The sequence below is a fragment of the Castanea sativa genome, chromosome 5 (genome assembly GCF_040712315.1).
Source record: "Castanea sativa cultivar Marrone di Chiusa Pesio chromosome 5, ASM4071231v1".
Classification (NCBI taxonomy): Eukaryota; Viridiplantae; Streptophyta; class Magnoliopsida; order Fagales; family Fagaceae; genus Castanea; species Castanea sativa.
In genome coordinates this window covers 35,738,968-35,766,493 of record NC_134017.1, presented here as the reverse complement: position 1 = coordinate 35,766,493, position 27,526 = coordinate 35,738,968, and the positions used below count along the sequence as shown (strand labels likewise).

The following is a 27,526-nucleotide window of genomic DNA, read 5'->3' as shown; positions in this document are numbered from 1 at the left end:
GAGGTTTGCATCATTTGGTATTAAATATTCGAATATTTTTGTTGGGTCTCAAACCGTGTCAATTGAGGTTCGCATCATTTGGTATCAGAGCCAGGTTTTAAAATCAATTTTCTATCCCTTTATTTTTTTTGTTTCCTGTTATCATCCTTTCCTACCCTTTTGTGTTCTTCCTTCATCGTTCTTATTTTTTTTGTTTTTGTTGAAGTGCACTAGGTTAAAATCGTGGACCCAGCTCCCAAAAAAAAGGTATAAAGTTTAAACGCCACAAGGAAGAATCCCTGATAAGTTCACAGTTTTTAAAGAACCAAAAGAAAAGTAAAGCCTCACCTTTTCTGATTTTTATTCCATAATATTATTCAAAAACGTTTACAGACTTCAGGGCCTATTTAAGGGCTCCGTAAAACTTGACAGACAAGAAAATATATTCTAAAATAACTCCTAATTGATACCTTACCATATCAGGAATCAAATTTGACGTAAAAAGCAATAAATACACCTAAAAATAAGGAAATACCTAAAAAAAACGTTCTAAATAATAAAACCCCTAAATTCAGGTAGATTCGGTTTGAAAAAATCTCCATTAACTGATAAAAAGCTGGAAAGTCAATCAACCTCTAATCCACGCCATAAATCACTCCAAATTAAGCCAGATCAGCCCTAAATATCTTGAATTAAATTTATTACACTTTCATCTCCCTTTGGGCCAAGCTTGGAATGTCCTGTGCTAGAATCAGCACATTAAGTGCTTTTTTGATCTTCTTGGATCTTGTTCTTGTAATAGGCCCAACTGAAACTTGCAATGGATCCTTGAATGCTTGTTGATTTTCATCAAGAAAGCCCCTAAGTGACAAGGTCCATTTTCTGGTATCCTTCATGGTTTTGGGATATTTAGAGAGAAATTGAGAATTGATTGCTTTTAAATTTGGAGAAATCAATGAGAGCAGTAGATTAGATTCTGTCTAGGTGCTTTCACCCTATTGCTCTTTGGAAGTAGCTTCTATTAAATCTTATTTCTCTTGAGGATTTTTGGCATACACCTGATTTGAATTCTCCCTTTCAGTGTTAGACTTTGTTTCTTCGTTAGAAGTCATTTCCTATACAAAAACCTCTTGGGTTGAAGAAGTGACTTTTACTCTGGGTTGAGCCTGGGGAACATAGCCTATAACCTATCAAAGGTCAAAAATGGAAAAAGGAAGAAAAGTTACTTGTGCCATTGATGAGAAGAGGTTACAAGAGTTTTTAGTCCCTATAGATAAGAGAATGTACATTGGGGTTCTTGCTAAAGGGGTTTTTGAATTCTTCTTCCTCTTAGTGCCTGAAGATTTGGATTTGGGAAGGAGCTTCAAAGTAAAATCACCCTAAAAAATAGGTGAGACATCCATTCATTGGGCACCACTTTCTTGAAAATTCCTAACACATTCTCTAATGTTGGACCACCATAACTTGAACCTAGATGAAGGCAATCCAGTTTCAGTGGGGGAATTAAAGGGGATTTCAGGGCTTGATACTAATATCTTGATGAGATTCTCTTTTTTAAAGGCTAAGGAGACCACTACAGCGAGTAAAGCTAATGTAGAGAGATGTCCTAGCATGCCTTGGTCAAAACCAAATTGGCGAGCAAACCTATATGGATTATAAGTTGGAGTCTCATAATCATCTTGAAAGTGTGCCTAAAGATGAGAGGGAAAAGCACAAGCAACAAAAGAAAGTTCTTCCTCAAACTAGGGGGAGTCTCTGTAATGAGAAACAGAAATGCTTTCTAAGGAAGTGAACAGTGGGTAATGTACACCCTCTATGGCAGAGCAAGGTCTGGTTGTCCAATCAGTAGGGTCATCTAATACTTTGCTAAGAAAACTGTTTGAAGGCACTACCATCTTGTTCTAATGCCAAGAGCGTGGCAGCCCCTGGGGTGATGGTAAACTGGTCCTATAAGAACTTAACACCTTAGGGACAAGGGCATAATTCCTAAAGTGTTCCCACAATCATATTTGCAAAAAGGCAATGGGTACAAAGGTTTGAACTTGAAATCTACCCTATGAGCGTTTCAAGTCAAGGGCAAAATGATCTAAATGAGAATACAAAGTTCCTATAAAATAAGCTGCAAGGGGAAAGGATTGTCCTTTGGCTAGTTTAACAGCTAAAGGGAAATGTCTGCTCAAAATCTTCTCATGGGGATATCCCTTAAACAAATGGTGAAAAGTAAAACGGAAATAAAGGCTTCAAGTTCATAAGGGCTAGAATTACCTTCTCTAACAACAAAGTCGGTGCCTTCCTTCAAGGAGTCTCCATTGGCTTCCTCATCCACTCCATCAACATATTTCCTCTAGAAGTACCTGATCCACCCCCATAAGTTGGCCCTGGAACCCTTGTCTCCACCAACACTAGTATCTTCTAGTACTTTTACTAGGGGCTTTCATTTTCCTTGCTGCCTTTAAGACTGGTTTCTTTAAAGTTATCTTCACTGCATCTTCAAGGAACTTCACAACTTTAGACTCATCAGGAGATAAAGAGATGTTGACTACGTTCTTACTAGCACTTTCTTTTTCTTTGTTCGAGTGTCATGTCAAAGCTAGCGTCTTTTTAAGTTATTTCATGTTGATGTACCATTAGAGAACTTTTTTTATATTCCTATATAAGCTCAAATCTAACTTGCAAGTACACAACGAGGAAGAATCAAATAGCTAGATCAACAAGAGGATGAGGACGTTAGAATAGAACTCGTCTAGGATGGAGAACGAACTTTGTAACATGAGGTGAGAAATGGACAAACTTAGGAATGCAGTGAAAGATAGAGTTGTGGAAAACCTAGATGGAATGATTTGAAGGACAGACTCACCATTCACCACTGAGGTGTTGAATCGTCCTCTTCCACCAAAGTTTCGTCATCCCTAGTTGGTGTCATTTGACAGTTCAAGAGATCCTTTGAATCATATCAAGTTATTCAAAACCTTGATGCTCCTGCAGAGCCTTCCCAACAACACTAAAGGGTGCAACCTGAGTATGTTTTGGCAAAATACCCCCAACTTCGAGCAACTCAGTAAGGTTTTTGTTTGCCATTTCATTGGAGAACAGAGACACAAGAAGCCAACTAGGCATCTTCTCAACATCCGTCAAATGGAGGGAGAGTCATTGAGACAGTATATGACGCACTTTAACAAAGAGTTGTTGCAGGTGGACAAAACGGAGGATCTGGTCATATTGAAAACCTTCCAAGCAAGATTGCTGCTTAGAGATTTCTTTTTCGCAAAAATGCAAAACTAACCCTCTAACTTTCAGTCTTTTTCATTTCAGTCCTCTAACTTTCAATTGTTATCAATTTGGTATTCCGTTAAACCTTAGTTATATCCTGCCGTTAATTGAGCCAAAACAATTTTTTTTTTTTTTAAATAAATTTCAGAATTAAAAGAAAAAAAAAAAAAAAAAGGAAACCGAGGAATCAAGCTTGCTCTTATTGTACCTCTCCTAGCAAGCCTGGATATCTTCTTCGGAGACTCTCCTCTTGCTAAGGTCGATGTAGCCCTTCTCTTTGTCGACACAGTGACCCATCATGAGCTCAATCCGACCCACCTTGATGAGACTACTGACGCTTCGAATCCGACGCCGCGAGAGCTCGGAGAACAAGATCATGCCCTCAATTTTGTTGTACTCGAGTGAGACATAGGCCCATGTTGGTGCTATTCTTCACCTGAATCATCACTGCCATGTCAACCTTCGGGTACTTCGCCTCGAACATTTGGCACTCCAGGTTTGGAGTTTGCGAAGCCATGCCTGTGTCTATCTGTGTCTGTGTGTGTCTGTGATTTTGAGATTTTTTTCCTCTTCAAGGATTAGAATTTTTGAGTGATAGAAGATAAGAGCTTTTTGGGGTTTGGACTCTCACTCAAAATTTGAGATGCGTTGATTGTGTTGAATTTTTCTGATGTGTTGGTTTTGATTTCAGGTAAGGGGATGGACAAAATGTTTTTTTTTTCTTTTTTTTAAATGTAAGTTTTTTTTTTAATTTTCTTTTAATTCTGAAATTTATTATGTATAAAAAAAAAAAGCCAAAACGACTTCGTTTTGACTCAATTAACTGCAGGATATAACTGGAGTTTAATGGAGTACCAAATTGACAACAATTGAAAGTTAGAGGACTAAAATGAAAAAACTGAAAGTTAGAAGACTGAAATGAAAAAAACTGAAGTTAGAGGGTCAGTTTTGCATTTTTGCTTTTCTTTTTTTACAATCACCAAGAGTTTGCAAAAAACAGTGACAGAGCTACTCCATAAGGCCTAGAAGTATATGAATCTGGAAGACGCAATAATCGTGAAACGAATGACATGCAAAAGAAAGAGAGATGAAGGAACTAGCGACAACCCCTACAAAAAGACGGAAGCACGGAGCATTGAACATGCAGCAGAGAAAAAGAAGAACCTCTCGGATTGAAGGTCAAACATTACTAACTTCACTTCCCTAGTAATGCCCATTGAACAAGTACTGACGCAGATAAAAGATGAACCTTCTCTACAATGGCCTCGACCAATTTATGCTCCAGCAAAAGTAAGACACAAGAATAAGTACTGTAGATTTCAGCAAGACCATAGCATCACACTAACGAATGCAGACATCTGAAGAACCAAGTTGAGACCCTGATTCGTCAAGGGAAAGATAAGGAACAAGAGGCAGGGGGCAAGCAGGCTCCTGTGGGGGAGATAAGGATGATCTCAAGAGGACTAGTAATAGGAGGACCTTCTAAGTCATTGAAAAAAGCATACGTAAGGGAATTGAATAGCATCCACTCATGATTCCCGTCATCAAAGACACCATGGAGCAGCGAGCCATATATCTTCTTTTTCAACAGAGATGCTTGTGGCATTAGACAACCCTATAACGATCCGCTGATGATTATGCTTAGAATGGAGGAATTTAACATTCACCAAGTACTGGTTCACAAATAGGAGCTCCCTGGACATCATCTATATGCATGCATTTCAGCAAATAAAGTTGAGCCATGAAAGACTTAGACCTTTGACTTTCCCTTTAGTGAGCTTTTCCGGAGACAAAATCATCCCTAAAGGTGTCATCAAATACTGTGACTGCATGTACTTAATAAACACAAGTCTCCAAGGAGATTGATTTCCTAGTGGTGGATTGCCTGTCGACATACAACGTCATCCTGGCATTACCAACACTCAACAAGTTGAAGGTGGCAACATCGACATAATACCTGAAGATAAAATTCCCTACAGCCCACAGCATAAGGGAAATCTAAGGAGACCAAGTCCTTGCGAGGGAATGTTATCAAGCCACCCTAGCGTCAGGGGAAAATCACCCATGGAAGATAGATGAACCAAAGCCTATTCCCAAACCATCAGAAGCACCACAAGACATCGAGATTGTCCTAGGAGATTTGCTTAAGGTTTTGAAGATAGGGCCAACACTTTCAACCTCAGAGAAGATGAGGACAATTGCCTTCCTAAGAGATAACCAGGATGGTTTCACTTGGAAACATGAGGACATGCCATGAATTGATAGGGAAGTCATCCAACATCGTCTCAATGTCAATCTAGAGTGCAAGCCAACGCAACAGAGATGAAATATATTTGCACCTAAATGCAATAAAGTAGTAACAGAAGAGGTTGAAAAATTCCTGTAGGTAGGCTTCATAAGAGAGGTTTTCTGCCTTAATTAGCTATCAAACGTGGTGATGGTGAAGAAGAACAATGGAATTTAGAGGACGTGCATCAATTTAATGGATCTCAACAAAGCTTGCTCTAAGGATAGCTTTGCCTTACCCAGGATTGACTAGTTAGTGGATTCAACCACTGGGAAAAAGCTCTTAAGTTTCATGGATGCTTTCTCTGGCTACAACCAGATCTTGATGGACGAAAAGGACCAAGAGAAGATCGCATTCATCACCAACCAACGGTTATACTATTACAGTGATGAGAATCAACAAGCATTCAAGGATCCATTGCATGTTCCAGTTGCGCTTATTACAAGAGCAAGAACCACGAAGATCAAAGAAGCACTTAATGGGCTGATTCAAGAGATTTGGGCTGATTCTAACGCAGGACATTCCAAGCTTGGCCCAAAAGAAGCTGAAAACGTAATAAATTTAATTCAAGCTATTTAGGGCTGATCTGGCTTAATTGCGAGTGATTTATGGCATGAATTAATGGTTGATTGACTTTCCAGCTCTATATCAATTAAGGCAGATTTTTTTCTATTTTGGATCTGCTAATTTCAGACCAAATCAACTTTTATTTAGAGTTTTACTATTTAGTACCTTTTTAGGTATTTTCCTTGTTTTTAGGTGCATTAAATGCTTTTTAGGCCAAATTTGATTCCTGATATGGTAAGGTATCAATTAGGAGTTATTTTAGAATATATTTTCTTGTCTGTCAAGTTTTATGGAGCCCTTAAATAGGCTCTGAAGTTTGTAAACGTTTTTCAGAATATTATTGAATAGAAATCAGAAAATGAGAGGCTTTGCTCTCTTTTGGTTCTTCAAGAACTGTGAACTTATCAAGGATTCTTCCTTGTGGCGTTCAAACTTTATACCTTTGGTTTGTGATTCTTTATAATCATTGGGTCAAGGTCAACTTATGCCTTTGGTTCGCGTTTCGATTATAAACATTGGGTCAGGGTTTCTATCAAAAATCTGAATTTTAGCTTTCTTGGGCAAGTATTCCAATATTTTTGTTGGGTCTCAAAGCGTGTCGATTGAGGTTCGCATCATTTGGTATCAGAGCACAGGTTCTAAAATCAGTTTTCTATCCCTTTTTTTTTTTTTGTTTCCTGTTATCATCGTTCTTAATTTTTTTTTTTATTGAAGTGCACTAGGCTAAAATCGTGCACCCAGCTCCCAAAAAAACAAAAAAAAAGACATCAGAAAAGAATTTGAAAAGAAAAAAGAAAAAAAAATTGTTTGTAGTTTCAATTCTCTCAGACTAGAATATCGTTTTCTTTTGTCCTCTTCCTTTGATTTAGTGTTACTGTCATATTTTCTTGCCGTTGGTATTTGTTTAAACAATACAAGTTAAATTTCTTGATCAAGTTTATTAGTTTAATGCAGAACTGAAAAGAGGAAGCTACGAGTAGAAAAAGGCAAGAGAGTGTGAGACTAATATCGGGAAAAAGCCAATTTAAGAGTGAAACACGAGTGGGAGTGACATAATTTGAGTGCAAACACGTGAGGGAGTGTTGTGAGGAATTATTTCTAACAATTCTTTGTTGTTTTAAAAGTATGTCTTCCAGGTGTGAAACATCAAATAGGGAAGGAGGGGAGGAGTTGTCCATCATTTTGCAAGCTATACAACAACAATTTGAACGCATGAACGTGGTGTTTAATGAGATTCGGGATCGGATGGATAGGCAGGACACTGTTATTGCTACTTTGCGTGAGGAGCGTCCCCAAAGAGGCCCTAATGCTAGAAGGCAAGAAAGGCGTTCTCGCATGAATGATTCTGATGACTACCACGAGGATGAGTTTGAAGATGAAGAAGATCAAGCTTCATTAAACAATGAGGGCAGGTTTAGGTGCATTTAATGCTTTTCAGGTCAAATTTGATTCCTGATATGGTAAGGTATCAATTAGGAGTTATTTTAGAATATATTTTCTTGTTTGTCAAGTTTTATGGAACCCTTAAATAGGCTCTGAAATTTGTAAACGTTTTTCACTATATTATTGAATAAAAATCAGAAAAGGTGAGTCTTTGCTCTCTTTTGGTTCTTCAAGAACTGTGAACTTATCAAGGATTCTTCCTTGTGGCGTTCAAACTTTATACCTTTGGTTCGTGATTCTTTATAATCATTGGGTCAAGGTCAACTTATACATTTGGTTCGCGTTTCAATTATAAACGTTGGGTCAGGGTTTCTATCAAAAATCTAAATTTTAGCTTTCTTGGGCAAGTATTCCAATATTTTTGTTGGGTCTCAAAGCGTGTCGATTGAGGTTCGCATCAAACACTCTTCGACACTAGCTTCTCCTATCTTTGGAAACAAACGTGTAAGATTTAAAAACCACATCTATGGTGGGAGCAAAGTCCCCTCTGCAGGCGCCAACCCTAGAAATGTGCTTTAATTCCATATCCATCGTCAGAAGATCATCGAGTTCCCCACACGCCGTGCACGGAGGGTCTTCAAAACAAGGGGTTGAATCCTAATCAAGAGTTTTATCAAACAGATAATCCTTGAAGAAGGGATGGATAATCCATTGTTCCTCTATGAAAGGATTTTCATCTCCTCCTAGAAGGGGTTTGCTACTCTTTTAAGGTGTAGGTTCTAAAAATTTTGTAGAACTGGATCCCAAGCCATGTTTTACATCCATGATTTGGTGTTTGAAAAAATTCTGGGTTTCGGGTTAAAGAAGAAGAAGATAATGGAAAAAGAGAGAAATAAGAAAGGGAAATATCTTTCTTTTCCTTTTATACTTTGAGTTAATTTTTTTTCCCTCCAAAAGAGGTTGGTTCAAAAAGTGAGATATCTTTTCAAAATTGACAAGTGTTAACATAGGGAAAGAACTGAATCTCTGACAAGAAAGGGCATTTAATAGTGCTAAAATCAAGGAAACCGCGTTCACAGACAAAGTGCAAAGGCATGACTCTTCACCAATAGGTTCGATTTGGTTTATTTCATTTCACATTGATGCAAATCAAGGAGCTGGTCATGCTGATCATACACGTGGAAGTGGAGTTGAATTTGCACCCTTAGAGCCAAACGTTTCAAGGAAGCACTAAATGGGCTAGTCCAAAAAAATTAGGCTGATTCTGAAAAGACCAAGATGGGCTCAGATAATAATCAAGGCTTAGTCCATGTCATCAAAGCACTTGAAGAGGCAAATTAAAATACATTAAATCTAGTCATTTAGCTTGTTTGACTGCCTTTAAAAGTCCAAGAATCCAAAAAAATGTGGGAACTTGTTTTGGTTAATTTTTGTGCTGTTTTCAAAGCGGTAATTATGACATGCCTATTCTTGGAGGGTTGTTCCAAGTATATAGATGGGTAGTACGAATTTTAAAAATCAATTTTGGGTTTTCAGAAAAACTATTATAAATCTAAATTTTAGCTTTCCTGGGTAAATATGTCAATATTTTTGTTGGGTCTTAAAGTGTGTCAATTAAGGTTCGCATCATTTGGTATTAGAGCACAGGTTCTAAAATCAGTTTTCTATTCATTTATCTTTTGTTTCCTATTATCATCCAATCTTGTTCCTTTTGGGTTCTTTATTCTTCTTTCTTATGTTTTTTTACGTGCACTAGGTTAAAATCGTGCACCCAGCAACCAAAAAAAAAAAAAACGTGAAAAAAAAGAAGAAGAGATGGTAATTATTGAGAACGCTGTGTAAGATTCAATTGAGGTCAAATATGAGGATGAGTCCACAACTCACAATCCTAAAGTCTCAATTGATTTGTTGAAGATGACTATACAATATGTTGATTTTCTTGGAGTAGAAAATTTTAATTTTATTATCGACCCTTTATTGATTGATGTTGCCAATAAATTGAAAGTAGATGGGAAGAAATTTTCTGCTACACTTTATAAAGGATTCAAGTTTCACAACCGGATCAAGTCCTTAAAGCATTAAAAGTATTTGTTTATTTGGAGCAGAAGATTTCAGATATCAGAGATGAACTCGAGGACGAGTTTGTTTCAAGTGGAGGGGTCTGATGTAGGACACAATTTACTGTTTAATTATTATAATTTATTATTTTTGGTATTTTTATGTAAAAACGTTATTTTAGGTTTAGGTGATTGATTTCCTTGTTTTTAGGTGCATTTAATGTTTTTTAGGTCAAATTTGATTCCTGATATGGTTATGATGCGAACCTCAATCGACACGCTTTGAGACCCAACAAACAATATTGGAATATGATGCGAACCTCAATCGACACGCTTTGTGATATGAACTCCACCAACAATTGTGATGAAACCTGATAACAATGATGGTTTGGAACCCCAAGATCGTTAGATAAGATTTGTTGAGCCTTGACCCGTCATCTAATCAGATGAAACACCAAGAATTCCTAAGAAACTCTCAAGAATCAAGGTGATAAGTTTGGTTGTTTGAACGCCACAAGATTAACTTGATAAGTTCAAGAGTTCTTTTAAGAACCAAGAGGAACACAAGACCTCACAAGGAGAATAGTTTTTCTGAAAACCAAAATTGATCTTTAAAATTCGTACTACCCATCTATATACCTGGAACAACCCTCCAAGAATAGGCAAGTCATAATTACAGCTTTGAAAACAGCACAAAAATTAAGCAAAACAAGTTCCCACGTTTTTTTTGGATTCTTGAACTTTTAAAGGCAGTCAAACAAGCTAAATGACTAGATTAATTTGCCTCTTCAAGTGCTTTGATGACATGGACTAAGCCTTGATTATTATCTGAGCCCACCTTGGTCTTTTCAGAATCAACTCAATTCTCTTGGACTAGCCCATTTAGTGCTTCCTTGAAACGTTTAGCTCTAAGTCTTGTAATTGGGCCACTAGGAAGTGGCAAAGGGTCATGTGCAAATTCAACTCCATTTCCACGTGTATGATCAGCATGACCAGCTCTTTGATTTGCATTACTTTGAGACCCAACAAAAATATTGGAATACTTGCCCAAGAAAGCTAAAATTCAGATTTTTGATAGAAATTCTGACCCTACGTTTATAATCGAAATGCGAACCAAAGGTATAAGTATGACACCTTGACCCAATGATTATAATGAATCACGAACCAAAGGTATAAAGTTTGAACGCCACAAGGAAGAATCCTTGATAAGTTCACAGTTCTTGAAGAACAAAAAGAAGAGCAAAGCCTCACATTTTCTGATTTTTATTCAATAATCTATGAAAAACGTTTACAGACTTAAGAGCCTATTTAAGGGCTCCAAAAAACTTGATAGACAAGAAAATATATTCTAAAATAACTCCTAATTGATATCTAACCATATCATGAATCAAATTTGACCTAAAAAACATTAAATGCACCTAAAAATAGGGAAATAAATCACCTAAACCAAAAATAACGTTTTTACATAAAAATACCAAAAATAATAAATTACAATAATTAAACAGTAAATTGTGTCCTACATCAGACCCCTCCACTTGAAACAAACTCGTCCTCGAGTTCATCTTTGAAATCTGAAATCTTCCGCTCCAAATAAACAAATACTTTGAATGCTTTAATGACTTGATCCGGTTGTGAAACTTGAATCCTTCATAAAGTGTAACAGAAAATTTCTTCTCATCTACTTTCAATTTATTCGCAACATCAATCAACAAAGGGTTGATAATAAAATTAAAATTTTCTACACCAAGAAAATCAACATATTTTATAGTCATCTTTAATAAATCAACTGAGACTTGAGGATTGTGAGTTGTGAACTCATCCTCATATTTGACCTCAATTGAATCTTCCACAATGTTCTCAATAATTACCATCTCTATTTTTTTTCAAGTTTTTTTTTCACTTTTTTTTTTTGGATGATAACAGGAAACAAAAGATAAAAGGATAGAAAACTTATTTTAGAACCTGTGCTCTGATACCAAAGGATGTGAACCTCAATCGACACGCTTTGAGACCCAACAAAAATTTTTGAATACTTGCCCGAGAAAGCTAAAATTCAGATTTATGATAGAAACCCTGACCTTACGTTTATAATCGAAACGCGAACCAAAGGTATAAGTATGACACCTTGACCCAATGACTATAATGAATCACGAACCAAAGGTAGAAAGTTTGAACGCCACAAGGAAGAATCCTTGATAAGTTCACAGTTCTTGAAGAATCAAAAGAAGAGCAAAGCCTCATCTTTTCTGATTTTTATTCAATAATCTATGGAAAAACGTTTACAAACTTAAGAGCCTATTTAAGGACTCCATAAAACTTGATAGACTAGAAAATATATTCTAAAATAACTCCTAATTGATACCTAACCATATCAGTAATCAAATTTGACCTAAAAAGCATTAAATACACCTAAAAACAGGGAAATAAATCACCTAAACAAAAAATAACGTTTTTACATAAAAATACCAAAAATAATAAATTACAATAATTAAACAGTAAATTGTGTCTTACATCAAGTTAGGTATCAATTAGGAGTTATTTTAGAATATATTTTCTTGTCTATCAAGTTTTATGGAGCCCTTAAATAGGTTCTTAAGTCTGTTGACGTTTTTCATATAGTTTACTGAATAAAAATCAAAAAATGTAAGGCTTTGCTCTTCTTTTGGTTCTTCAAGAACTGTGAACTTATCAGGGATTCTTCCTTGTGGCATTCAAACTTTATACCTTCGGTTCGTGATTCTTTATAATCATTGGGTCAAGGTCAACTTATACATTTGGTTCGCATTTCGATTATAAACGTTGGGTCAGGGTTTTGATCATAAATCTGAATTTTAGCTTTCCTGGGTAAATATTCCAATATTCTTGTTGAGTCTCAAAGCGTGTCAATTGAGGTTCGCATCAATGTGGAGGATGTTTATTTCATTGTACTACAAGATTGAACTTCCCGGTTTATAGTGGTGTGGGCGAGCACCTCGTCTTGGCCTCGAGCCTTGCGTTCCATGCGGAGGGTGTTTTGCATCATGATACTACAAGATTAAACCTTACAAGGGTAGAGTTATGTAGTTACACATGGTTTTAGGAAATGGTGTACACTAGACTAAGTTTGATAGTATCCTCTATGCTGAGTTCTTACTATTATTATTGAGAGACTAAAGGAAAAGCGGCAAATCATTTTTGTTTGGTAAGAGTTACCATGATAGCATTAATAATGAGAATATTCCTCACCTGATCATAGCGGTTGGTATTCACTTTATGCTGGAAAATATTAATTGCGGGATTAGGTTGTCGTTGCACCTAGTATAGTATGTTTTTCGGGTTTTATACTATATGGTTATGGATGCAAAATATAATGTCCCTGTAATTATGTTCATAGTCTCAAAATAAAGTTGTCATAATTTTGTTCTCTAGCTACTATTTTAATTGAATCGCATTAATTAAGAAATAATTTTGGACATGGTGCTTAAAGGAGCTGAAGTACATATTTATGTTTCGATTCAGCATTGTCATAATTTCCTATCCATGATGCATTGATGGAAGATGGCTTATGATATGATCATAGTCTCCATTGAAATACTAATATGTTACATTGGCTTCCATCTCAATTGTGTTATAGCATGTTATGCAAGAGTTAGTACTAGACTTAGACTTTGTATTAAGTCTAAATGAGATGTTTGGTATGAAATATTGTGCTACTAGACGATATTCAATATAAGTCATATTGAGTGCCAAGAAAAGCTTAAGGAGTTCCAATTCTATATCTTTTTATGAAAATATTTTCATTTTAAAATGAATTGGAATTCTTGGATGTAGAGATTAAATGTTAATCTCATATGGATATGATCCACAAGTTCTTGTTAGAATCATTTGATCAATTTAGATTGTTTTGAAAATAAATAAATTCTTTTTATATTATCTGAATTGATGGGTGAGTTCTACGCAACGGAAGACATCCTAAAAGCTAAGGTTCAATATGATTTAATTCAAATTCTTAGACTAGACCGAAAGGAAAAGGTGGTAAGAAAAGAAATTAAAATACCAAACAGTTGGACAAGATGGTTGCCCTAGTAGTTGCCAAAAGAAAATTAGACTCAAAAGTATGACCAAAAGAAAATTTTTCTGGTTTGGTAAAGCTAAGCATTGTCCATGATTATTTTCTAGATGAAAATTTACATGTTTTACTTTTTAAAGAGAAAGTTTCCATCCTTTGGTATTGTATGTTTTGGCACTTATGTCTAGATCTTATTAATCTAAATGATATTCAAGATTGGTGATAGATGAGCTTTTAGAACCATTGTTTTTGTTATATTCCAAATCTATGAATTCTATTTAGGGGATAATATGATCTAGGTTTCCTTTATTGTAAAGGAATATAGTTTCAATGACTTCTTTTAAGTGAGTGCATACATGAAGGAGGAATAAGACTCTTTTAGAAATAGTAAAGTACATGATTAGTATTTCTGTTTGCTTATTTTTTTTGGAAGACAACTATAAAATACATTTAGAAATGAGATGGTTGTATTAGATACACCACAAGGCATTATTCTATATGTATAACTAATACACTGGTATAATATCGTAGTAGGAGGATTATTAATTACCAAATAAATTCATACTTTTGAAATAAACTTTTGAAGTCATTCCACAAAGATATGAATTTGATCATCGGTCTTACGTAGAGGCAATAGATGATATAAATATGGATTGGATCAAGGTTATGTAAATAGAATTAGATTCTATTTAAAGTCTAAAACTTGTAGAGGCGTCTAATGGCATTAAGCCTATTGTTTTCAAATAGGTCTACAAGAAAAATGAGATTGATAGATTAGAAAGGTGCAAACCTTCAAAGTCAAGACTAGTGGCGAAAAGATTTATTCAGAAAGAAATGATTCGACTATGAAAAAGATTTTTTCACCAATAGTCAAGTGTGACTCTATCTAGATTCTTTTATCTATTATATTTCATTTGGATGAAATATGGCAATGGATATCAAGAAAGCTTCTTTTAGTAGTAATCTTGAGAAAGACATCTATATGATGTAACTAGACTTGAACATAGCAAAGAATCAGTAGTGTTAGTATGCAAGTTGCTTAAATTCCATTTATGGATTAAAGCAAGCATCTAAATCATAAAATATCATCTTTGATCAAGAAATTAAATTGTTTGATTTTGATCAAGTATTAAAAGGCTTTATGTGTGTAAAAGCTATATAGAATAATAAATTTCTTAATGTATGTTGATGACATTCTAATCATTTAGAATGATGTGGAGTTATTGTCATCAATAGAGTTTTTGTTTTCTAATCCAGATTGATATAAAGTACTTGGAAAAATTGGTCACATCCTAAGAATTTAACTTTGTTGAAATTCAGAAATTAGGATGTTGAGTCTATCTCAAACTGCTTACATAGATTAGATTCTAGCCAAGTGTAGCATGTAATACTTCAAGAAAGGATTCATTCCTTTTAAGTTTGAAGTTACTTTATATAGGACTGTGGTCCTAAGACATATAAAAGAAAGAGCATATTAAGACAGTTCCTTATATCAAATCAAAAGAGAGTTTTTATGCTATGCTATATACTAGGCTAAATATCTATTTTGCAGTGGGCATGGTAAGCAAATATCATTTGAATCAAAGATCACTGGATTGAGTGGGAGTAAAGCATATACTCAAATATCTTAAGAGAATGAGGGATTATGTGCTTGTCCACCAAATTGAGGTTTTGATAGATACTGGGTGTACAAATACTGACTTGTAGTTTGATTGTGATTTATGAAGTTGGACTTCAAGATATGTGTTCATCCTAGGTGGTGAAGATACACATTAAGCATAAGTATTATCTCATTAGAGAGATATGAGTACTTGAGTAGTAGTAGAAAAGATAATTTATGCAATAAATTTGGCTGAAACTTATTCCCAAAGTTAGAGTGACTATGAATTACTCTAAAGGGAGATAAGTGTTGGATAAAAGGTAAATTGTCTTTGAGGGCAAGTGGGAGATTGTTGAGGGTTATGCCCTAAAATCCAATTTATTGGCATATCATAAATAATTAAATTGTTTAATTATATGAGACTATTTATAAATGAACTAATAGGACATTATCTTAGTCCATGAGATGCATAATATGTGATTTATGTGAGAAGTCACAGAAGATATAAATCACAAATTCTTTGTAAACTCAGAATTTTAGTTCGTAGTCAGTGATGAAATTGGGCATTTTATCTGCGAAGACTATAACATATCAACTAAGATGATTTGTCTTGATCATGGACCGCTGTGAGATTTATTATTCTCCTAACGACTATCAAATTAATAATAAATCTCATGACTTCTATTTACATCAACTCTAAATCTTGAGAGAATAATGGACCTGATCATGAGATGTAGGTCGCTTTGATATATCAGGATTGAGATCTATTAGTCACGGTCAAAACCTCAGTATGTTGAGCAGCTGTATTTAGTGTTAATAGAACATATATTCTCAAGATGGAATTCATAATCTCTTAACAGAGATATAAAATATTCCCTTAAGATAAGTTTAATGGGTTTGGTTATTCAGAGAGTTGAGCCCAACCACTTTAGTAAGGAGTTACTAAGTATATATTTATGAAATTGGATTTCATAAATGATGCAAACCTCAATCAACACACTTTGAGACCCAACAAAAATATTGGAATATTTAATACCAAATGATGCGAACCTCAATCAACACGCTTTGAGACCCAACAAAAATATTGGAATACTTGCCCAAGAAAGCTAAAATTCATATTTTTGATAGAAACCCTGACCCAACGTTTATAATCGAAACGCGAACCAAAGGTATAAGTTGACCTTGACCCAATGATTATACCTTGACCCAAGGTATAAGTTGAACGCCACAAGGAAGAATCCCTGATAAGTTCACAGTTCTTGAAGAACCAAAAGAAGGGCAAAGCCTCACCTTTTCTGATTTTTATTCAATAATATAATAAAAAACGTTTACAAACTTCAGAGCCTATTTAAGGGCTCCATAAAACTTGACAGACAAGAAAATATATTCTAAAATAACTCCTAATTGATACCTTACTATATTAGGAATCAAATTTGACCTAAAAAACATTAAATGCACCTAAAAACAAGGAAAATACCTAAAATAGGAAATTAGCATATCCAAAATAGGAAAAAATCTCCCTTAACTGATATAGAGCTGGAAAGTCAATCAGCCATTAATTCATGCCATAAATTACTTGCAATTAAGCCAGATCAGTCCTAAATAGCTTGAATTAAATTTATTACGCTTTCAGCTTCCTTTGGGCCAAGCTTGGAATGTCCTGCGTTCCCAAATCTCTTGAATCAGCCCATTAAGTGCTTCTTTGATCTTCTTGGATCTTACTCTTGTAATAGGCCCAACTGGAACATGCAATGGATCCTTGAATGCTTGTTGATTCTCATAGTGAAGCCAAAGTATCATATTAATATAAATTATGAGTGCTTAAACCTATTTTTTAACAATTCATGTCCAAAGTAATGGCTTTTCAAAGTAAATTATGATATCTCATAGAGTGTGTGTTGTTTAACAATGATATGATATTCATAAAAGAGACCATGTATAAATAAGTAAACAATCAAACTTTAATGTATATCTCAAATTAAAATAGAGTGCCAACCACAATTGATAATAGATTATAAAATTAATTTTCAAGATTGTAAATTTCTTATATGTTTTTATTCTTTGTCAAATAAATTATCCAATAAGTCTGTAGGGACATGATTTACACCTAAGCCCAAAAATAAGAAAGGGTTAGGCCCAAAGAGCCCAATACAATGAATTTGTAGAGTGTAGGCAAGAAATCTAGGTTTTAATAAGTTTAGTTAACAATCATAATGGGCTAAAATCACAATAAGATGAAGCTGGAATAATTTGTATAATGAAAATTGTTCTTGGACTTAGGCCGAGGAGGTTGATTCTTATATTTCACTCTCTTAAGGACAGATTACAGATATTGTTTTTTAGTCTATAGTATTTTTCTTTTTCTCTTTTCTTTGATCCCCCCTCTCATGGGGGATCTTTTATTTTATATAGACCCTTCCAGATTATCTTGGCCTTCCACTTGTTGATCGCGCAGGTCATCCCCCAAGTGCCAGTCCCTTCTAGCATTTTCTTCGAGTCCCTGTGAGATGCGGCACCCAAGGCAACACTGTTCAAGAGTCTTCTTCACATAAATACAGCCAGAAGGTTTGGTGGGACGCATTAAATGTGGTGACAGTCTCTAGCTTTTTACTCACGTTAGTGCCATCCCCCTTCCCAAAGCCCTTTTCTGCACAGTAGAGCCTCCTCTGATGGCACATTGATGAAATGATCACAAAATCCGAAAGCGTGACCTCCTAGGCCCACTAATTGTCCTTCTCAGCCAAGCGTGACACGTGGCATGATCACCTTACTCGGAATCCTTGTACCCCACAAAGTCATTTGAAATTTTGTTTTATATTTTGGAATGTTGATATTGTGTAGAAATAAAACTTGTATATTTGTTTTACTTATCTTTGTGTTATTTTGTTTTAGATAGTAATGTTAGAATTTGTACAATTTTAAAATTATTGAATAAGTATTAATAAGTGTAGTTCATTCTTTATTAAGTGGTGAATTCAAAGTAATGCATTTTACATCAAGTAATTTGTTGCATGACTTTCCAAATGGCAAATACATATTGTTTTATTTAAAAAAAAAAAATGTGAAAAATATGGGTCAACTCGACCTGACCTGCAACTTGACTGACTCGAACCCCTTTTTAACCCGCTTAAAATAACCTGTTTTTGACCCGTAATCCAATTGACTCGACCCGACCCGCCTGTTTTTCCATGTCTAGTGGTGACTCTAGAGAGGCACTATTAAAAATTGCAATATTTTAGCGGATAGGTCTAATACATAGCAATTCAAGATAGGCAGCTAACAAATCTTCTTAGATTCCTTGAGAATAATTTCCTACAATTATTACTTTTATCACGACAACAATAAATCCTATTCTGTGATATCTTAGGCAAGGATACAAATACGACCTTGGGAGGATTCTCTCCAAGAAGTAAAAAATACAAAAAGATCCCATTTGTACTTGATAGGGAATATTTTAACCAAAACAATAAATCTAATATAACACAGTTGTTAGGATTCCGACGGATCGTCAGGTACAAGAGCATTGTCCGGCATCCATGCTTGGCACCTTGTGATGTGATCCGTCCTATACCCATTCGTCCAATATCCCATAGCAATGGACGATCCTCTACACTTAGTCCTCCGAGCCATTTGCGCGTCCCCCACTTCATTATCTTCAAATGAAAAGAACTTGCACGCCACGTTTAAAAATCCTTCAAGATATTCGTATCTTCCAAGTATGGGAAGTTAGGCCCAAAGATCTTGGGACATTAACTCCAATATGCTTCCTATAAGGGAAGGGCCTAAATTCATAGGAATTTGGCCAGCTTTATACCACTATATAAGCACCGAACCCCATCTTCTCTAAGGTATGTAAAATTTTCTAGCTCTCATACTTTTTGGAGTTATTAGAAGTCATTGAGTTAATAACTTACCTTTTAGAGGGCCTTTGGCCAGCACCACACCGGTGAACTCTGTAAGTTCTTCATTCTTCGAGTATCTCTAGCGATTGTGTACGATTGACTTACTGACAATTTTTTGCATCATTGGTATTAAACTCTAACAAGTTAGCCATTGATGGCTTTTGTGAGCATTTAACAATATTGGACAGATTGAGGAATGCTAATAAACAAAAAAAATTCACAAATCAAGATAACGTATAATAGTTACATGAGCAGCAAATACAAAAACAAGCCTCACGATCAAATTGAACCCCCAAAAAAAAAAGACCCTACAGAGAACTAGAAGTTTCAAAATTAGCAAGCAGAAGATCAGATCCACAGAGGACTAAAAATATTCGTTCAATGGCTAAGCGCCAAGCAAAAAAAGAGTGATTGCTGACAAATTGATGCCTTTTGTCAGGTATATTTTACAAAGAACAAGCTACCATCAGCCAAAGCATTTTTACAAACACTTCCACTACTTTTCAAGGGTCACCATTACTTCTCTTTACAAGCTGCTCAACTTAGTCACCAAGGGTAGTATATTGAATCTACGCAATGTTGCTTTCAATACAATTGTTGTTTACTAGATAGCAAGTTAGCAACGCAAAATGAAGTTGGAAGAAAACTTTGAATTTTTTTGAGAAAACTCCATCACTATCTTTTCCTTTTCCATGGAGATCATTTAAAATAATTGAACACAAAAACTCAAAAAAGAACTCCACTTTTAGCAAGTGACTTCTTTGGAAGCGATAAGCATATTGTTTCTTCAATCATATCTAAACCAAACAAATTTTTCAGAGGAAAATATGATACGGGTGGTCGCATATACAAGATCTTCCTATTTTAAAAAATTAATGAAAGGAAAAAGAACAAAATATGGTATGGTATAAAGAAGAATGTTGAACTTTTAGTAGAAATCTGGAGGAGATAGAGAGGGATGGTGTTAGTCGGAAGGAGAAAAATGGAGCAGTGTGTTGGCGGGTACTAATTAATTGGTATACGAAATTTGTATGCTTATGTTATGTGACATAGTTTATTAAATAGCCTTAGATCCGGTAAGTGACAGATGTATTCCATCTGTTATTTAAAGCAGAAGGAGAAAACGGGAAAAATAGAAATTGATGATAATTGTTTTACTACCACAACACCAATCACAATTTCCTAACAATAACAATGAGATACTGATGATGATTGTTCACTCATTCAAAATTGCATTATGGTCACCAAATTCTTTAGTTACCCGTTTGGCAACAATATCTACTGATCTTTCTTGATTAGTTGTAGTTGCATCAACTACTTTATCCATAGGAAGAACATGTACTAGAAGATTCAACTTTCTTTTTTTTTTTCATTATTATTAGGTGTCTTAAGGAGTCTGAGAAAATAATAGCTGCTTACACTCAAAGCCTGAAACTTTATTTGGAAATTTTCATGCTTAAAGATTTTGCATGGTTTTGTGATCATATAACAATGCACATCAATAAACCAACAACTTGCAAGTAATTGGTATGCAAAAAGATTGTTTGTTGATCATTGCATTGTTTTATGACTCGCTTAACTTGTATTTATGATATGATAGTGAGTACAATTTACAGAAAATCTGTCACAAACACCATAGGTGACACTTAACCAAATTTCACATACCACCCTCTGTAAGAGTCGCATAGAAAAAGAATGTCATCTCCAATGCCATATCTCTAATTCATAACATTTCTCCGACCGGCAATACACCAACTGCTTAGGAAGGCACCTATATTGTGGAAAATTATTAAGGCCTCTCACAACCTATGATGTTCAGTGCAACAGGTGAGAGACTAGATGCATATAAAAACTGCATAGGATACCTTCTATACTATTGCTGCACCTTGGGAGGATAATGGTGAAATTTTCGCATCACAAGACATTTAAGGGCAGGATTTATTATGAAGAATTCCGTGTTGCATTGCTTATCTCTCTCTCTCTCTCTCCTTTTTCCAACCGGCTTTTAGGTGATGATTTTCTCACTAGTTCACTCATTCAAAAATTGCAATGTCCACCAATTTCTTTGGTTAGCCTGTTGGCCACAATATTTAGCGATCTATATTCATTCACTAGGCTTAATTGGTGGAGATGGCCACAATACGTATTAAAAATTTGCATTATCAAAGTGATATGCAAAAGGCACCCTCAGGCAAAGCCTTTTTCTATTTCCAACTTATATTAGCACTACAATATTCTATTCAGCAGACAAAAGGAAAAAATTTTGTACACCAAAAGGCCCTGAAAAGACCAGCTTTGCTGAATCTAGAGCCTGGGACTACAACTGGGTTTGAAAGGAAAAAGGTATGAAAAAAGACTAGCATATTTACCTTGCTTGAACTCTCTTCCTTCCTTTCATGTGAGCAACAGGTTCTTGACTAGCACTTCCACGTCCACCTTTTTTTGACCGACCAAAGCCTTTATTTGTCACAGCCAAGTATTCTACTGATGAAGGGAAATCAGCAATACTTGGTCTTTTACCTCCACTTGAGGTCTTCGTAGCAGCATTCCCGGTATTAGCTACTTTTCCTGGCACCTTGTTGTTGGCAGGGCGAGCACTTCGGGGTTTGACAGTATGATTAGGCATTGGGGTTTCAATGGAATGGTTGGCAGTGGTAGCCTTGCTGCTAGAATCCCTAGAATGCTGCCTCAATTTTTGGGAGATGAGGTCTCTGAGGAGTTGAGCCGATTTATATTCACGTGTGTTCTTGGAGTAAAAGATCAATGAATTGTTAGTGAGCAGCAGTAGATCTCGGAAGAGTTCCAAAACAGATGTGATGGAATGGCTAGCAATTCTTGATCTTATTGTGTCAAAATCCATGTGCCGCCGGATCATTTTCTTGTATCTTCCCCTCTTCTGTTATGGAATATTAATAACTAATATGAGTTCCATGCATGACTCAGAAGGTTTATTTTGTTGTTGCAAGTGAAGATCATAAACGGGTAAGATTAAGATTAAGATTAAGATTAAGATTATTTGATTCAATGAGGTATATGATAAGAAATCTAGAACAAATTGTAGGTGCAGTCTAGAATGATGGTAAGACAGTGACCAAGCATCAAATTATTTGTCCATACCTGGCTATCAAGTCGTCGACGGAAGACACTTGCACTTTTATTCTCCAAAAGAGAATTATAAATCTCCATCAGAACATCAATTCCATCCTTACCCAAACTTCTGTTATCAGCACCAGAAGATCCAGCAACCTCACCACTGTTGCTGATTGAATTTTCTTTACACCGGGAGGGAGTTAAAACATCAGCCAAACACAAAAATTCACTTTCTCCAACACTAACTTCGTTGACATCCCTACTGCATTCTTTTCTCTTTCTCTTTCCCCTCCTCTTTCTCACACCCCCTCCTCGTCCCCCATATAAAGTCTCTGCCAGTTTCTTGATACCTGACACTTTCTCCTGCTCAGAAGACTCTGAAGTTTCCGGCCTTGTCTCCACCTCTTCAGTTGGCATCACTCCAGGAATCTGAAATTCAGCCGACCAATTTGTATGGGTTTCCTGTGTGAAACTACCAGCAGATAGCCCATCCTTAGATATCTCTTTACCAGAAGATTCAACTCCTGATTTTTGAAAAGGAACAGGTGATTCAGTCCGGCTGGAGCCATAACCAACATGACAGTCATCCCATTTCTCAGCCTTGAGAGATTCAAGCTTTGATTCTAGTGACCTGGAACAGGCAACTTATACAAATCACAACACAAATGCAAGAACAGAGACTATAGCTTGCTGCAGACTAAAAATCCCAACAGAAAAGCAAATAAAAATTTCTAAACATACATCAAATAGGAAATTTATAATTATATGGCTTGTCATGCTCCTTTGATGGTCTGACCTCTAATTTTTTACTAATCACATGCTTAAGCACCTGTTCTTTTGATTGGTAAGTTAACACACTCACCCAATGGGTCTTGAACCAAAGACCTTACCCTCCATCCCATTATTATGCCAGTTGAACTATAACTCATTGGTGCTCCATGCTCAAGCAACTTTTCTTCATCTTCTTCAACTAACTTCTTAGGTAAAACAAATGATTCACACTAAACTAAAGAACATGTCCTTTGAATATAGTTGAAATCCATGCTTTAGGTGTAGGACTCTATATCATAACTTGTTCCCACGTAAAGTGCTGCATTATGCCTTCCATCAGGGACAGTTTTAGGAATTGAAATGACTAGATCTACTATCAGCAGAGTACCAAAAAGGAAAAGCAAAAGGGGATACCATCATATTGCTAATATATGCTTTTTTGAAGAGGATGGGAAATGGGAGGAAGCATTTTAGTCTTAATACAAATATAAAAGTGTACAGGGTCATATGATTAGACACAGTCTTCAATATTCAGATGAACAAGGGGATGTTTGGTACTAGTGTTTAAACACAGTTTTCAGTGTTTAAACAACAATAACACTTCTGACACGTATTTCCATAATACTCAAACATTTATTTCTACAATACTGAACAACGATATTAGAAATCTCCAACCAAACGGACCCCAAATAACTAACCCAATTGAGTCCTCAGATAGCTCTAGAGCTCGCCTCAAGTCTTCCATTCTCTTCTTCCGTAGCTCATTAAACCAAGCCCTAAGGGAAAAATCAGGAAATTTACATAAGAAAAAGAGCCATCCTAGCAGAATATATAAATATAGATAAAAATATATTATGTGGAAATACATACTGAAAAGAAAATTGTCAAAAGCAGAGTGATATGGAAAAAAGTCAGAAACCAATCATCTTAAAAATTTGTATTCAAAAAAGAAAAGGACACAAGGGGGAAAAAAAGCATCATTTATACTAATTCAAACTAAATATTATGCATTACCAGACAATCACAGTAACTTACGTGCATCCAGAATAACGCTGTTGCAAGTCCTCATGTTTGGCTTTACATAACTGCAAACAAGATACCATATCTTTACTACATTGGGTGCGAAAAAGAATTTAATTGGGAAACTAGTCTGACAATTTCCCCGTATTTCACATATTGATGAAAGATTCTAATTAAATGATCATAGTAAAAAAAAAAAGTAATTTGAACTTGACACGTCATCATGTGGATGAAATATGAAGTAAAGAATTAGTCAGAGAAGTATTTCAGGTCTTTCAAAGCACTGAATTCAATCCAGAACATCAATAGATGGAAGGTCCACCTCGGCAGAGAATGATTACAAGTTGAGAAGCCAGCATGCCTAATTTGCACCAGTACTTCATAAAGAAGGTATAGAAGGGAGCACAATAAAAGCTAAGGAGGGTCTTATGGCTTACTTAGCCAGGATTAATATACATAAAACAAATAAAATGGAGATTGTTGGGTGGGGGCGAAGTCAAGCAAGCAAGTCCTTAAGTCCTGCATTACCCCAACTTTTAAAACATGAATGAATGACTTAAACCAATATTGGAACCTAAGAATGGGTGGTCCATGTTTCAGAATACTGAAAAAAAAAAAAAAAAAAAAAAAAAAAGAAGAAGAAGAAGTAAAAATGCAATTAACTAATCTGTGTTTAAAGAAGCCATCCGTGTCAACAAGAGGGCCATAAACTCTGTTAAGATTGCCAAAAACAGCAGCATTTTCATAATAATCAATAACAAACCAATAATGAGCTCAAAACTGCAGCCACTTTTTCTTACAAACATTAATTTTTTGATGGATAGGAAAATACACATCTGACTATTACATGACTGTATTGTAGAATCTACTACAGAGTCAAATTCAATAATACTACATGGCAATTGACAAGAAAGGAAGAAACATTTGTTGTGACTATATAAAATTTTTAACACAAGAAGTTACAGAATTGGAATTTATTTACGACTGTTTGGGAGACTAGTAAATAACATCAGAATCATTGGATCATAAATAAATTGTGAGTAACCTCAGTTATATATATACACTAGAGAAGTAAGATCATGGGTAGTTAATAAAATAAATAAGGAAAGCGCATCCTTGTCAATTAATTCATTAATAATACATATGAGATGCTCTTCCATCCTACAATGTATTGAGAGTAACCATGTGACAACTTTCCATGACATTTATAAAATACCCTGAATATCAAATGTCCGATTAACAAAAGAGAAAATATTATGCTAATGACTGAGTGAAGTCAATGTCATTCGCTAAGCTCTTTCCTAGTAATGCATATACATTTTTTTTAATAAATCACAAGGAATTGCAAAAGGAAAACAAACAAGTCCAAGTAATGAGGCTTAACATTGATTGATTGGTTTTAGAAGATAAGGATGTTTGAGTCATTGAGTGAGATTCATTTTCAGACACACAGAGTAACAGACACAGTAATTAAAAATGAGAAACAAACCCAACGTTACATTACATGTAACGGTTACACTCTTTAAAACAGTTTGCGACTGCGGGTCCCTAAATAAAAGTAAAACTGTAAAACTGTAAAAAAAAAAGAAAAAAAAAAAAGACAGTTGTAAGAAAATATATAAAAATGAGTACGAGTGGAAAATGGAGAGAAACGAAGAAAGTGGTAAAGCGAAATAAGTATTTTATAGAGTATATTAGTTTGGATAAATACCTCGGGGGTGAAAATGTAGGGAGAAGATTGGTTTCGGGCACGGAGCTCGGCGGCGACGACGTCCCAATCTCGGGTGCCATGGCGGAGTATGGCCCCACCAAGGAGGAGCTCTTCCCATGTACCCCACTTCTCTATCACATCCATCGCCTTCTCTCTCTTTCTCTTTCTCGTCCCACAAAATAAATTGTATGAGAACGAAAATTAAATTGGAAAAACAAAAACAAAAAATGAATTAAACCATGAAACGGCTTTTGGGTATTTGACAAAAATAAACAAACAAAAAACTGGTTTTGGGATATGAAGGGTGGTTTTTGCAGGATTGTTACGCTTTTTTCTGTTTTTTTGTTTTGGTTTTTTTTTTTTTTTTTTTGGAGAGAGAAAGAGAGAGAGGGGGGGTATTAATGGTTTTCTATTATTTTTGTTTTATAGTTTTTTTTTTTTTTTTTTTGAAGTATGTGATTTTTGAGTTGATTTTTAATTTTTGGAGTTAAAAATAGGAAGCGTGAGAGATGGGGTTGACGGATTCTATTCTAAATGCAAGGGGGGGTTTGAAGAGTTTAGAGAGAGAGAGAGAGAATGTAAATTGTTGTGGTTGTGGATGTTTTGAAATTTTTAAGGAAAAATGGAATTGCTGAGGAAGAAAGGAAACGTGATGGTATTCCTTTTTAAATACAAAGATTTTAAAACCAATATCAATATGGGTGAGGTGTTTTTTTTTTCCCCTTTGTTTTTCCCTGTCTAAATACGTGCTGTTTTGCCTTGATATTCTCGACTATTATATAGCACTATGCTTCTTGCGGAATGTTTGAAATGTACCCCCATCATCCACGGGTATTTTTGCCATCTAATACCAAATTATTAACAATTTCAATAGTTAACAAATTTTGCAAATTATTTTGCAAAGTAGCATCTTGAATTTTAGAGACTTGTGGGGTTTTAAAGACTCAAGCTTAATTTTAGGCATTCCCTTGAGTTTTCGGCGCCCCCCTTGATCGCATTGCTTAGACACACACTCCCTCGGGTATGTTCACCACTAGCAGCGCCTATAAAATGCTTGTTTCATGTGATTCTATGTCCAATGCAGGTAGTTCAAATATGGATAGTCAAAAGAAGTTCTGGAAGAGCCTTTGGCAACTCTAGGTGCCAAACAAAATTAAGCATTTTATATGGAAGGCATGTAATGATGCTCTGCCAACAAAGGAGAACCTACACCGTCATCATGTCACGGATTTAGCCACTTGTGACCTGTGTAGAGAATATCCTGAGGACACCGTTCATGCACTCTAGCTGTGTAAGGAAATTGCTTGTGTCTGGTCTTCTTTGGAGTGGTTCCATCAAGCAATCCTTGTTCAACCAGCAATTTTCAGAGAGTTATTGGCCAAGTTTATGCCATGCCAAGATGAATACAAAGCCAAAATTTTCGTTATTACAGCGTGGTGTGTTTGGAATAGGCGAAACGTCATTCATTTCAACCGAGCTGTCCGCCCCGTGACTAGCATTTGCAAGGAAGCAGGCAATATTCTTCAGGATTTTCTTCATGCTCGAGAGATTGAGATGGTGCCCCCTCGTCCTCAGGTCATGCAACAGTGGCATCCTCATGATTCTACTATATACAAGGTTAATTTTGATGCAGCAGTATTTCGAGCTTCAAATCTGGCGGGTGTGGGTGTGATTGTTCGTGACAACCGGGGAGATCCTATTGGGGCGCTTTCCATGCCTGTTCCTCTCGGTCAGTCTGTGGTGGAGTTGGAAGCTTTGGCTTGTCAGCGGGCTGTTCAGTTTGCTTTAGCGATTGGTCTAGCTCGAGTGGTGGTCGAAGGGGATTCTGCTACTATCATTGA

General features: G+C 35.6%; 1 protein-coding gene and 1 long non-coding RNA gene across 4 annotated transcripts; one reads left to right on the top strand and one right to left on the bottom strand.

Annotated features, from left to right (window-relative positions):
- Positions 1-21,242: 21,242 nt before the first annotated feature.
- Positions 21,243-26,049, bottom strand: LOC142633757 (uncharacterized). Of its 3 annotated transcripts, XM_075808008.1 has the most exons (5): positions 25,686-26,049; positions 23,990-24,039; positions 23,653-23,730; positions 22,211-22,814; positions 21,243-21,989 (listed from the first exon to the last, which is right to left on the bottom strand). In XM_075808008.1, exons 1-5 carry the CDS (start codon positions 25,827-25,829, stop codon positions 21,459-21,461), a joined length of 1,407 nt encoding a protein of 468 aa, XP_075664123.1. In that variant the 5' UTR covers positions 25,830-26,049; the 3' UTR covers positions 21,243-21,458. The 3 variants fall into 3 exon arrangements, with proteins under 3 accessions (XP_075664123.1, XP_075664124.1, XP_075664125.1); XM_075808009.1 differs by lacking the exon at positions 23,990-24,039; XM_075808010.1 differs by lacking the exons at positions 23,653-23,730; positions 23,990-24,039; positions 25,686-26,049 and adding an exon at positions 23,046-23,640.
- LOC142633759 (uncharacterized) lies at positions 25,849-26,427 on the top strand. Its single transcript, XR_012843959.1, has 2 exons — positions 25,849-26,035; positions 26,115-26,427. It is a non-coding gene; the product is annotated as an uncharacterized LOC142633759 (long non-coding RNA).
- Positions 26,428-27,526: the final 1,099 nt, after the last annotated feature.

Bases quoted from the DNA above. Each gene is read 5' to 3' on its own strand.
- LOC142633757 (XM_075808008.1), bottom strand. From the start codon at position 25,829: ATGGATGTGATAGAGAAGTGGGGTACATGGGAAGAGCTCCTCCTTGGT. The intron at 24,040-25,685 runs GTATTTATCCAA...TCTTGTTTGCAG, and splicing joins CCTACATTTTCACCCCCGAG to TTATGTAAAGCCAAACATGA. The intron at 23,731-23,989 runs GTAAGTTACTGT...TTTTTCCCTTAG, and splicing joins CAGCGTTATTCTGGATGCAC to GGCTTGGTTTAATGAGCTAC.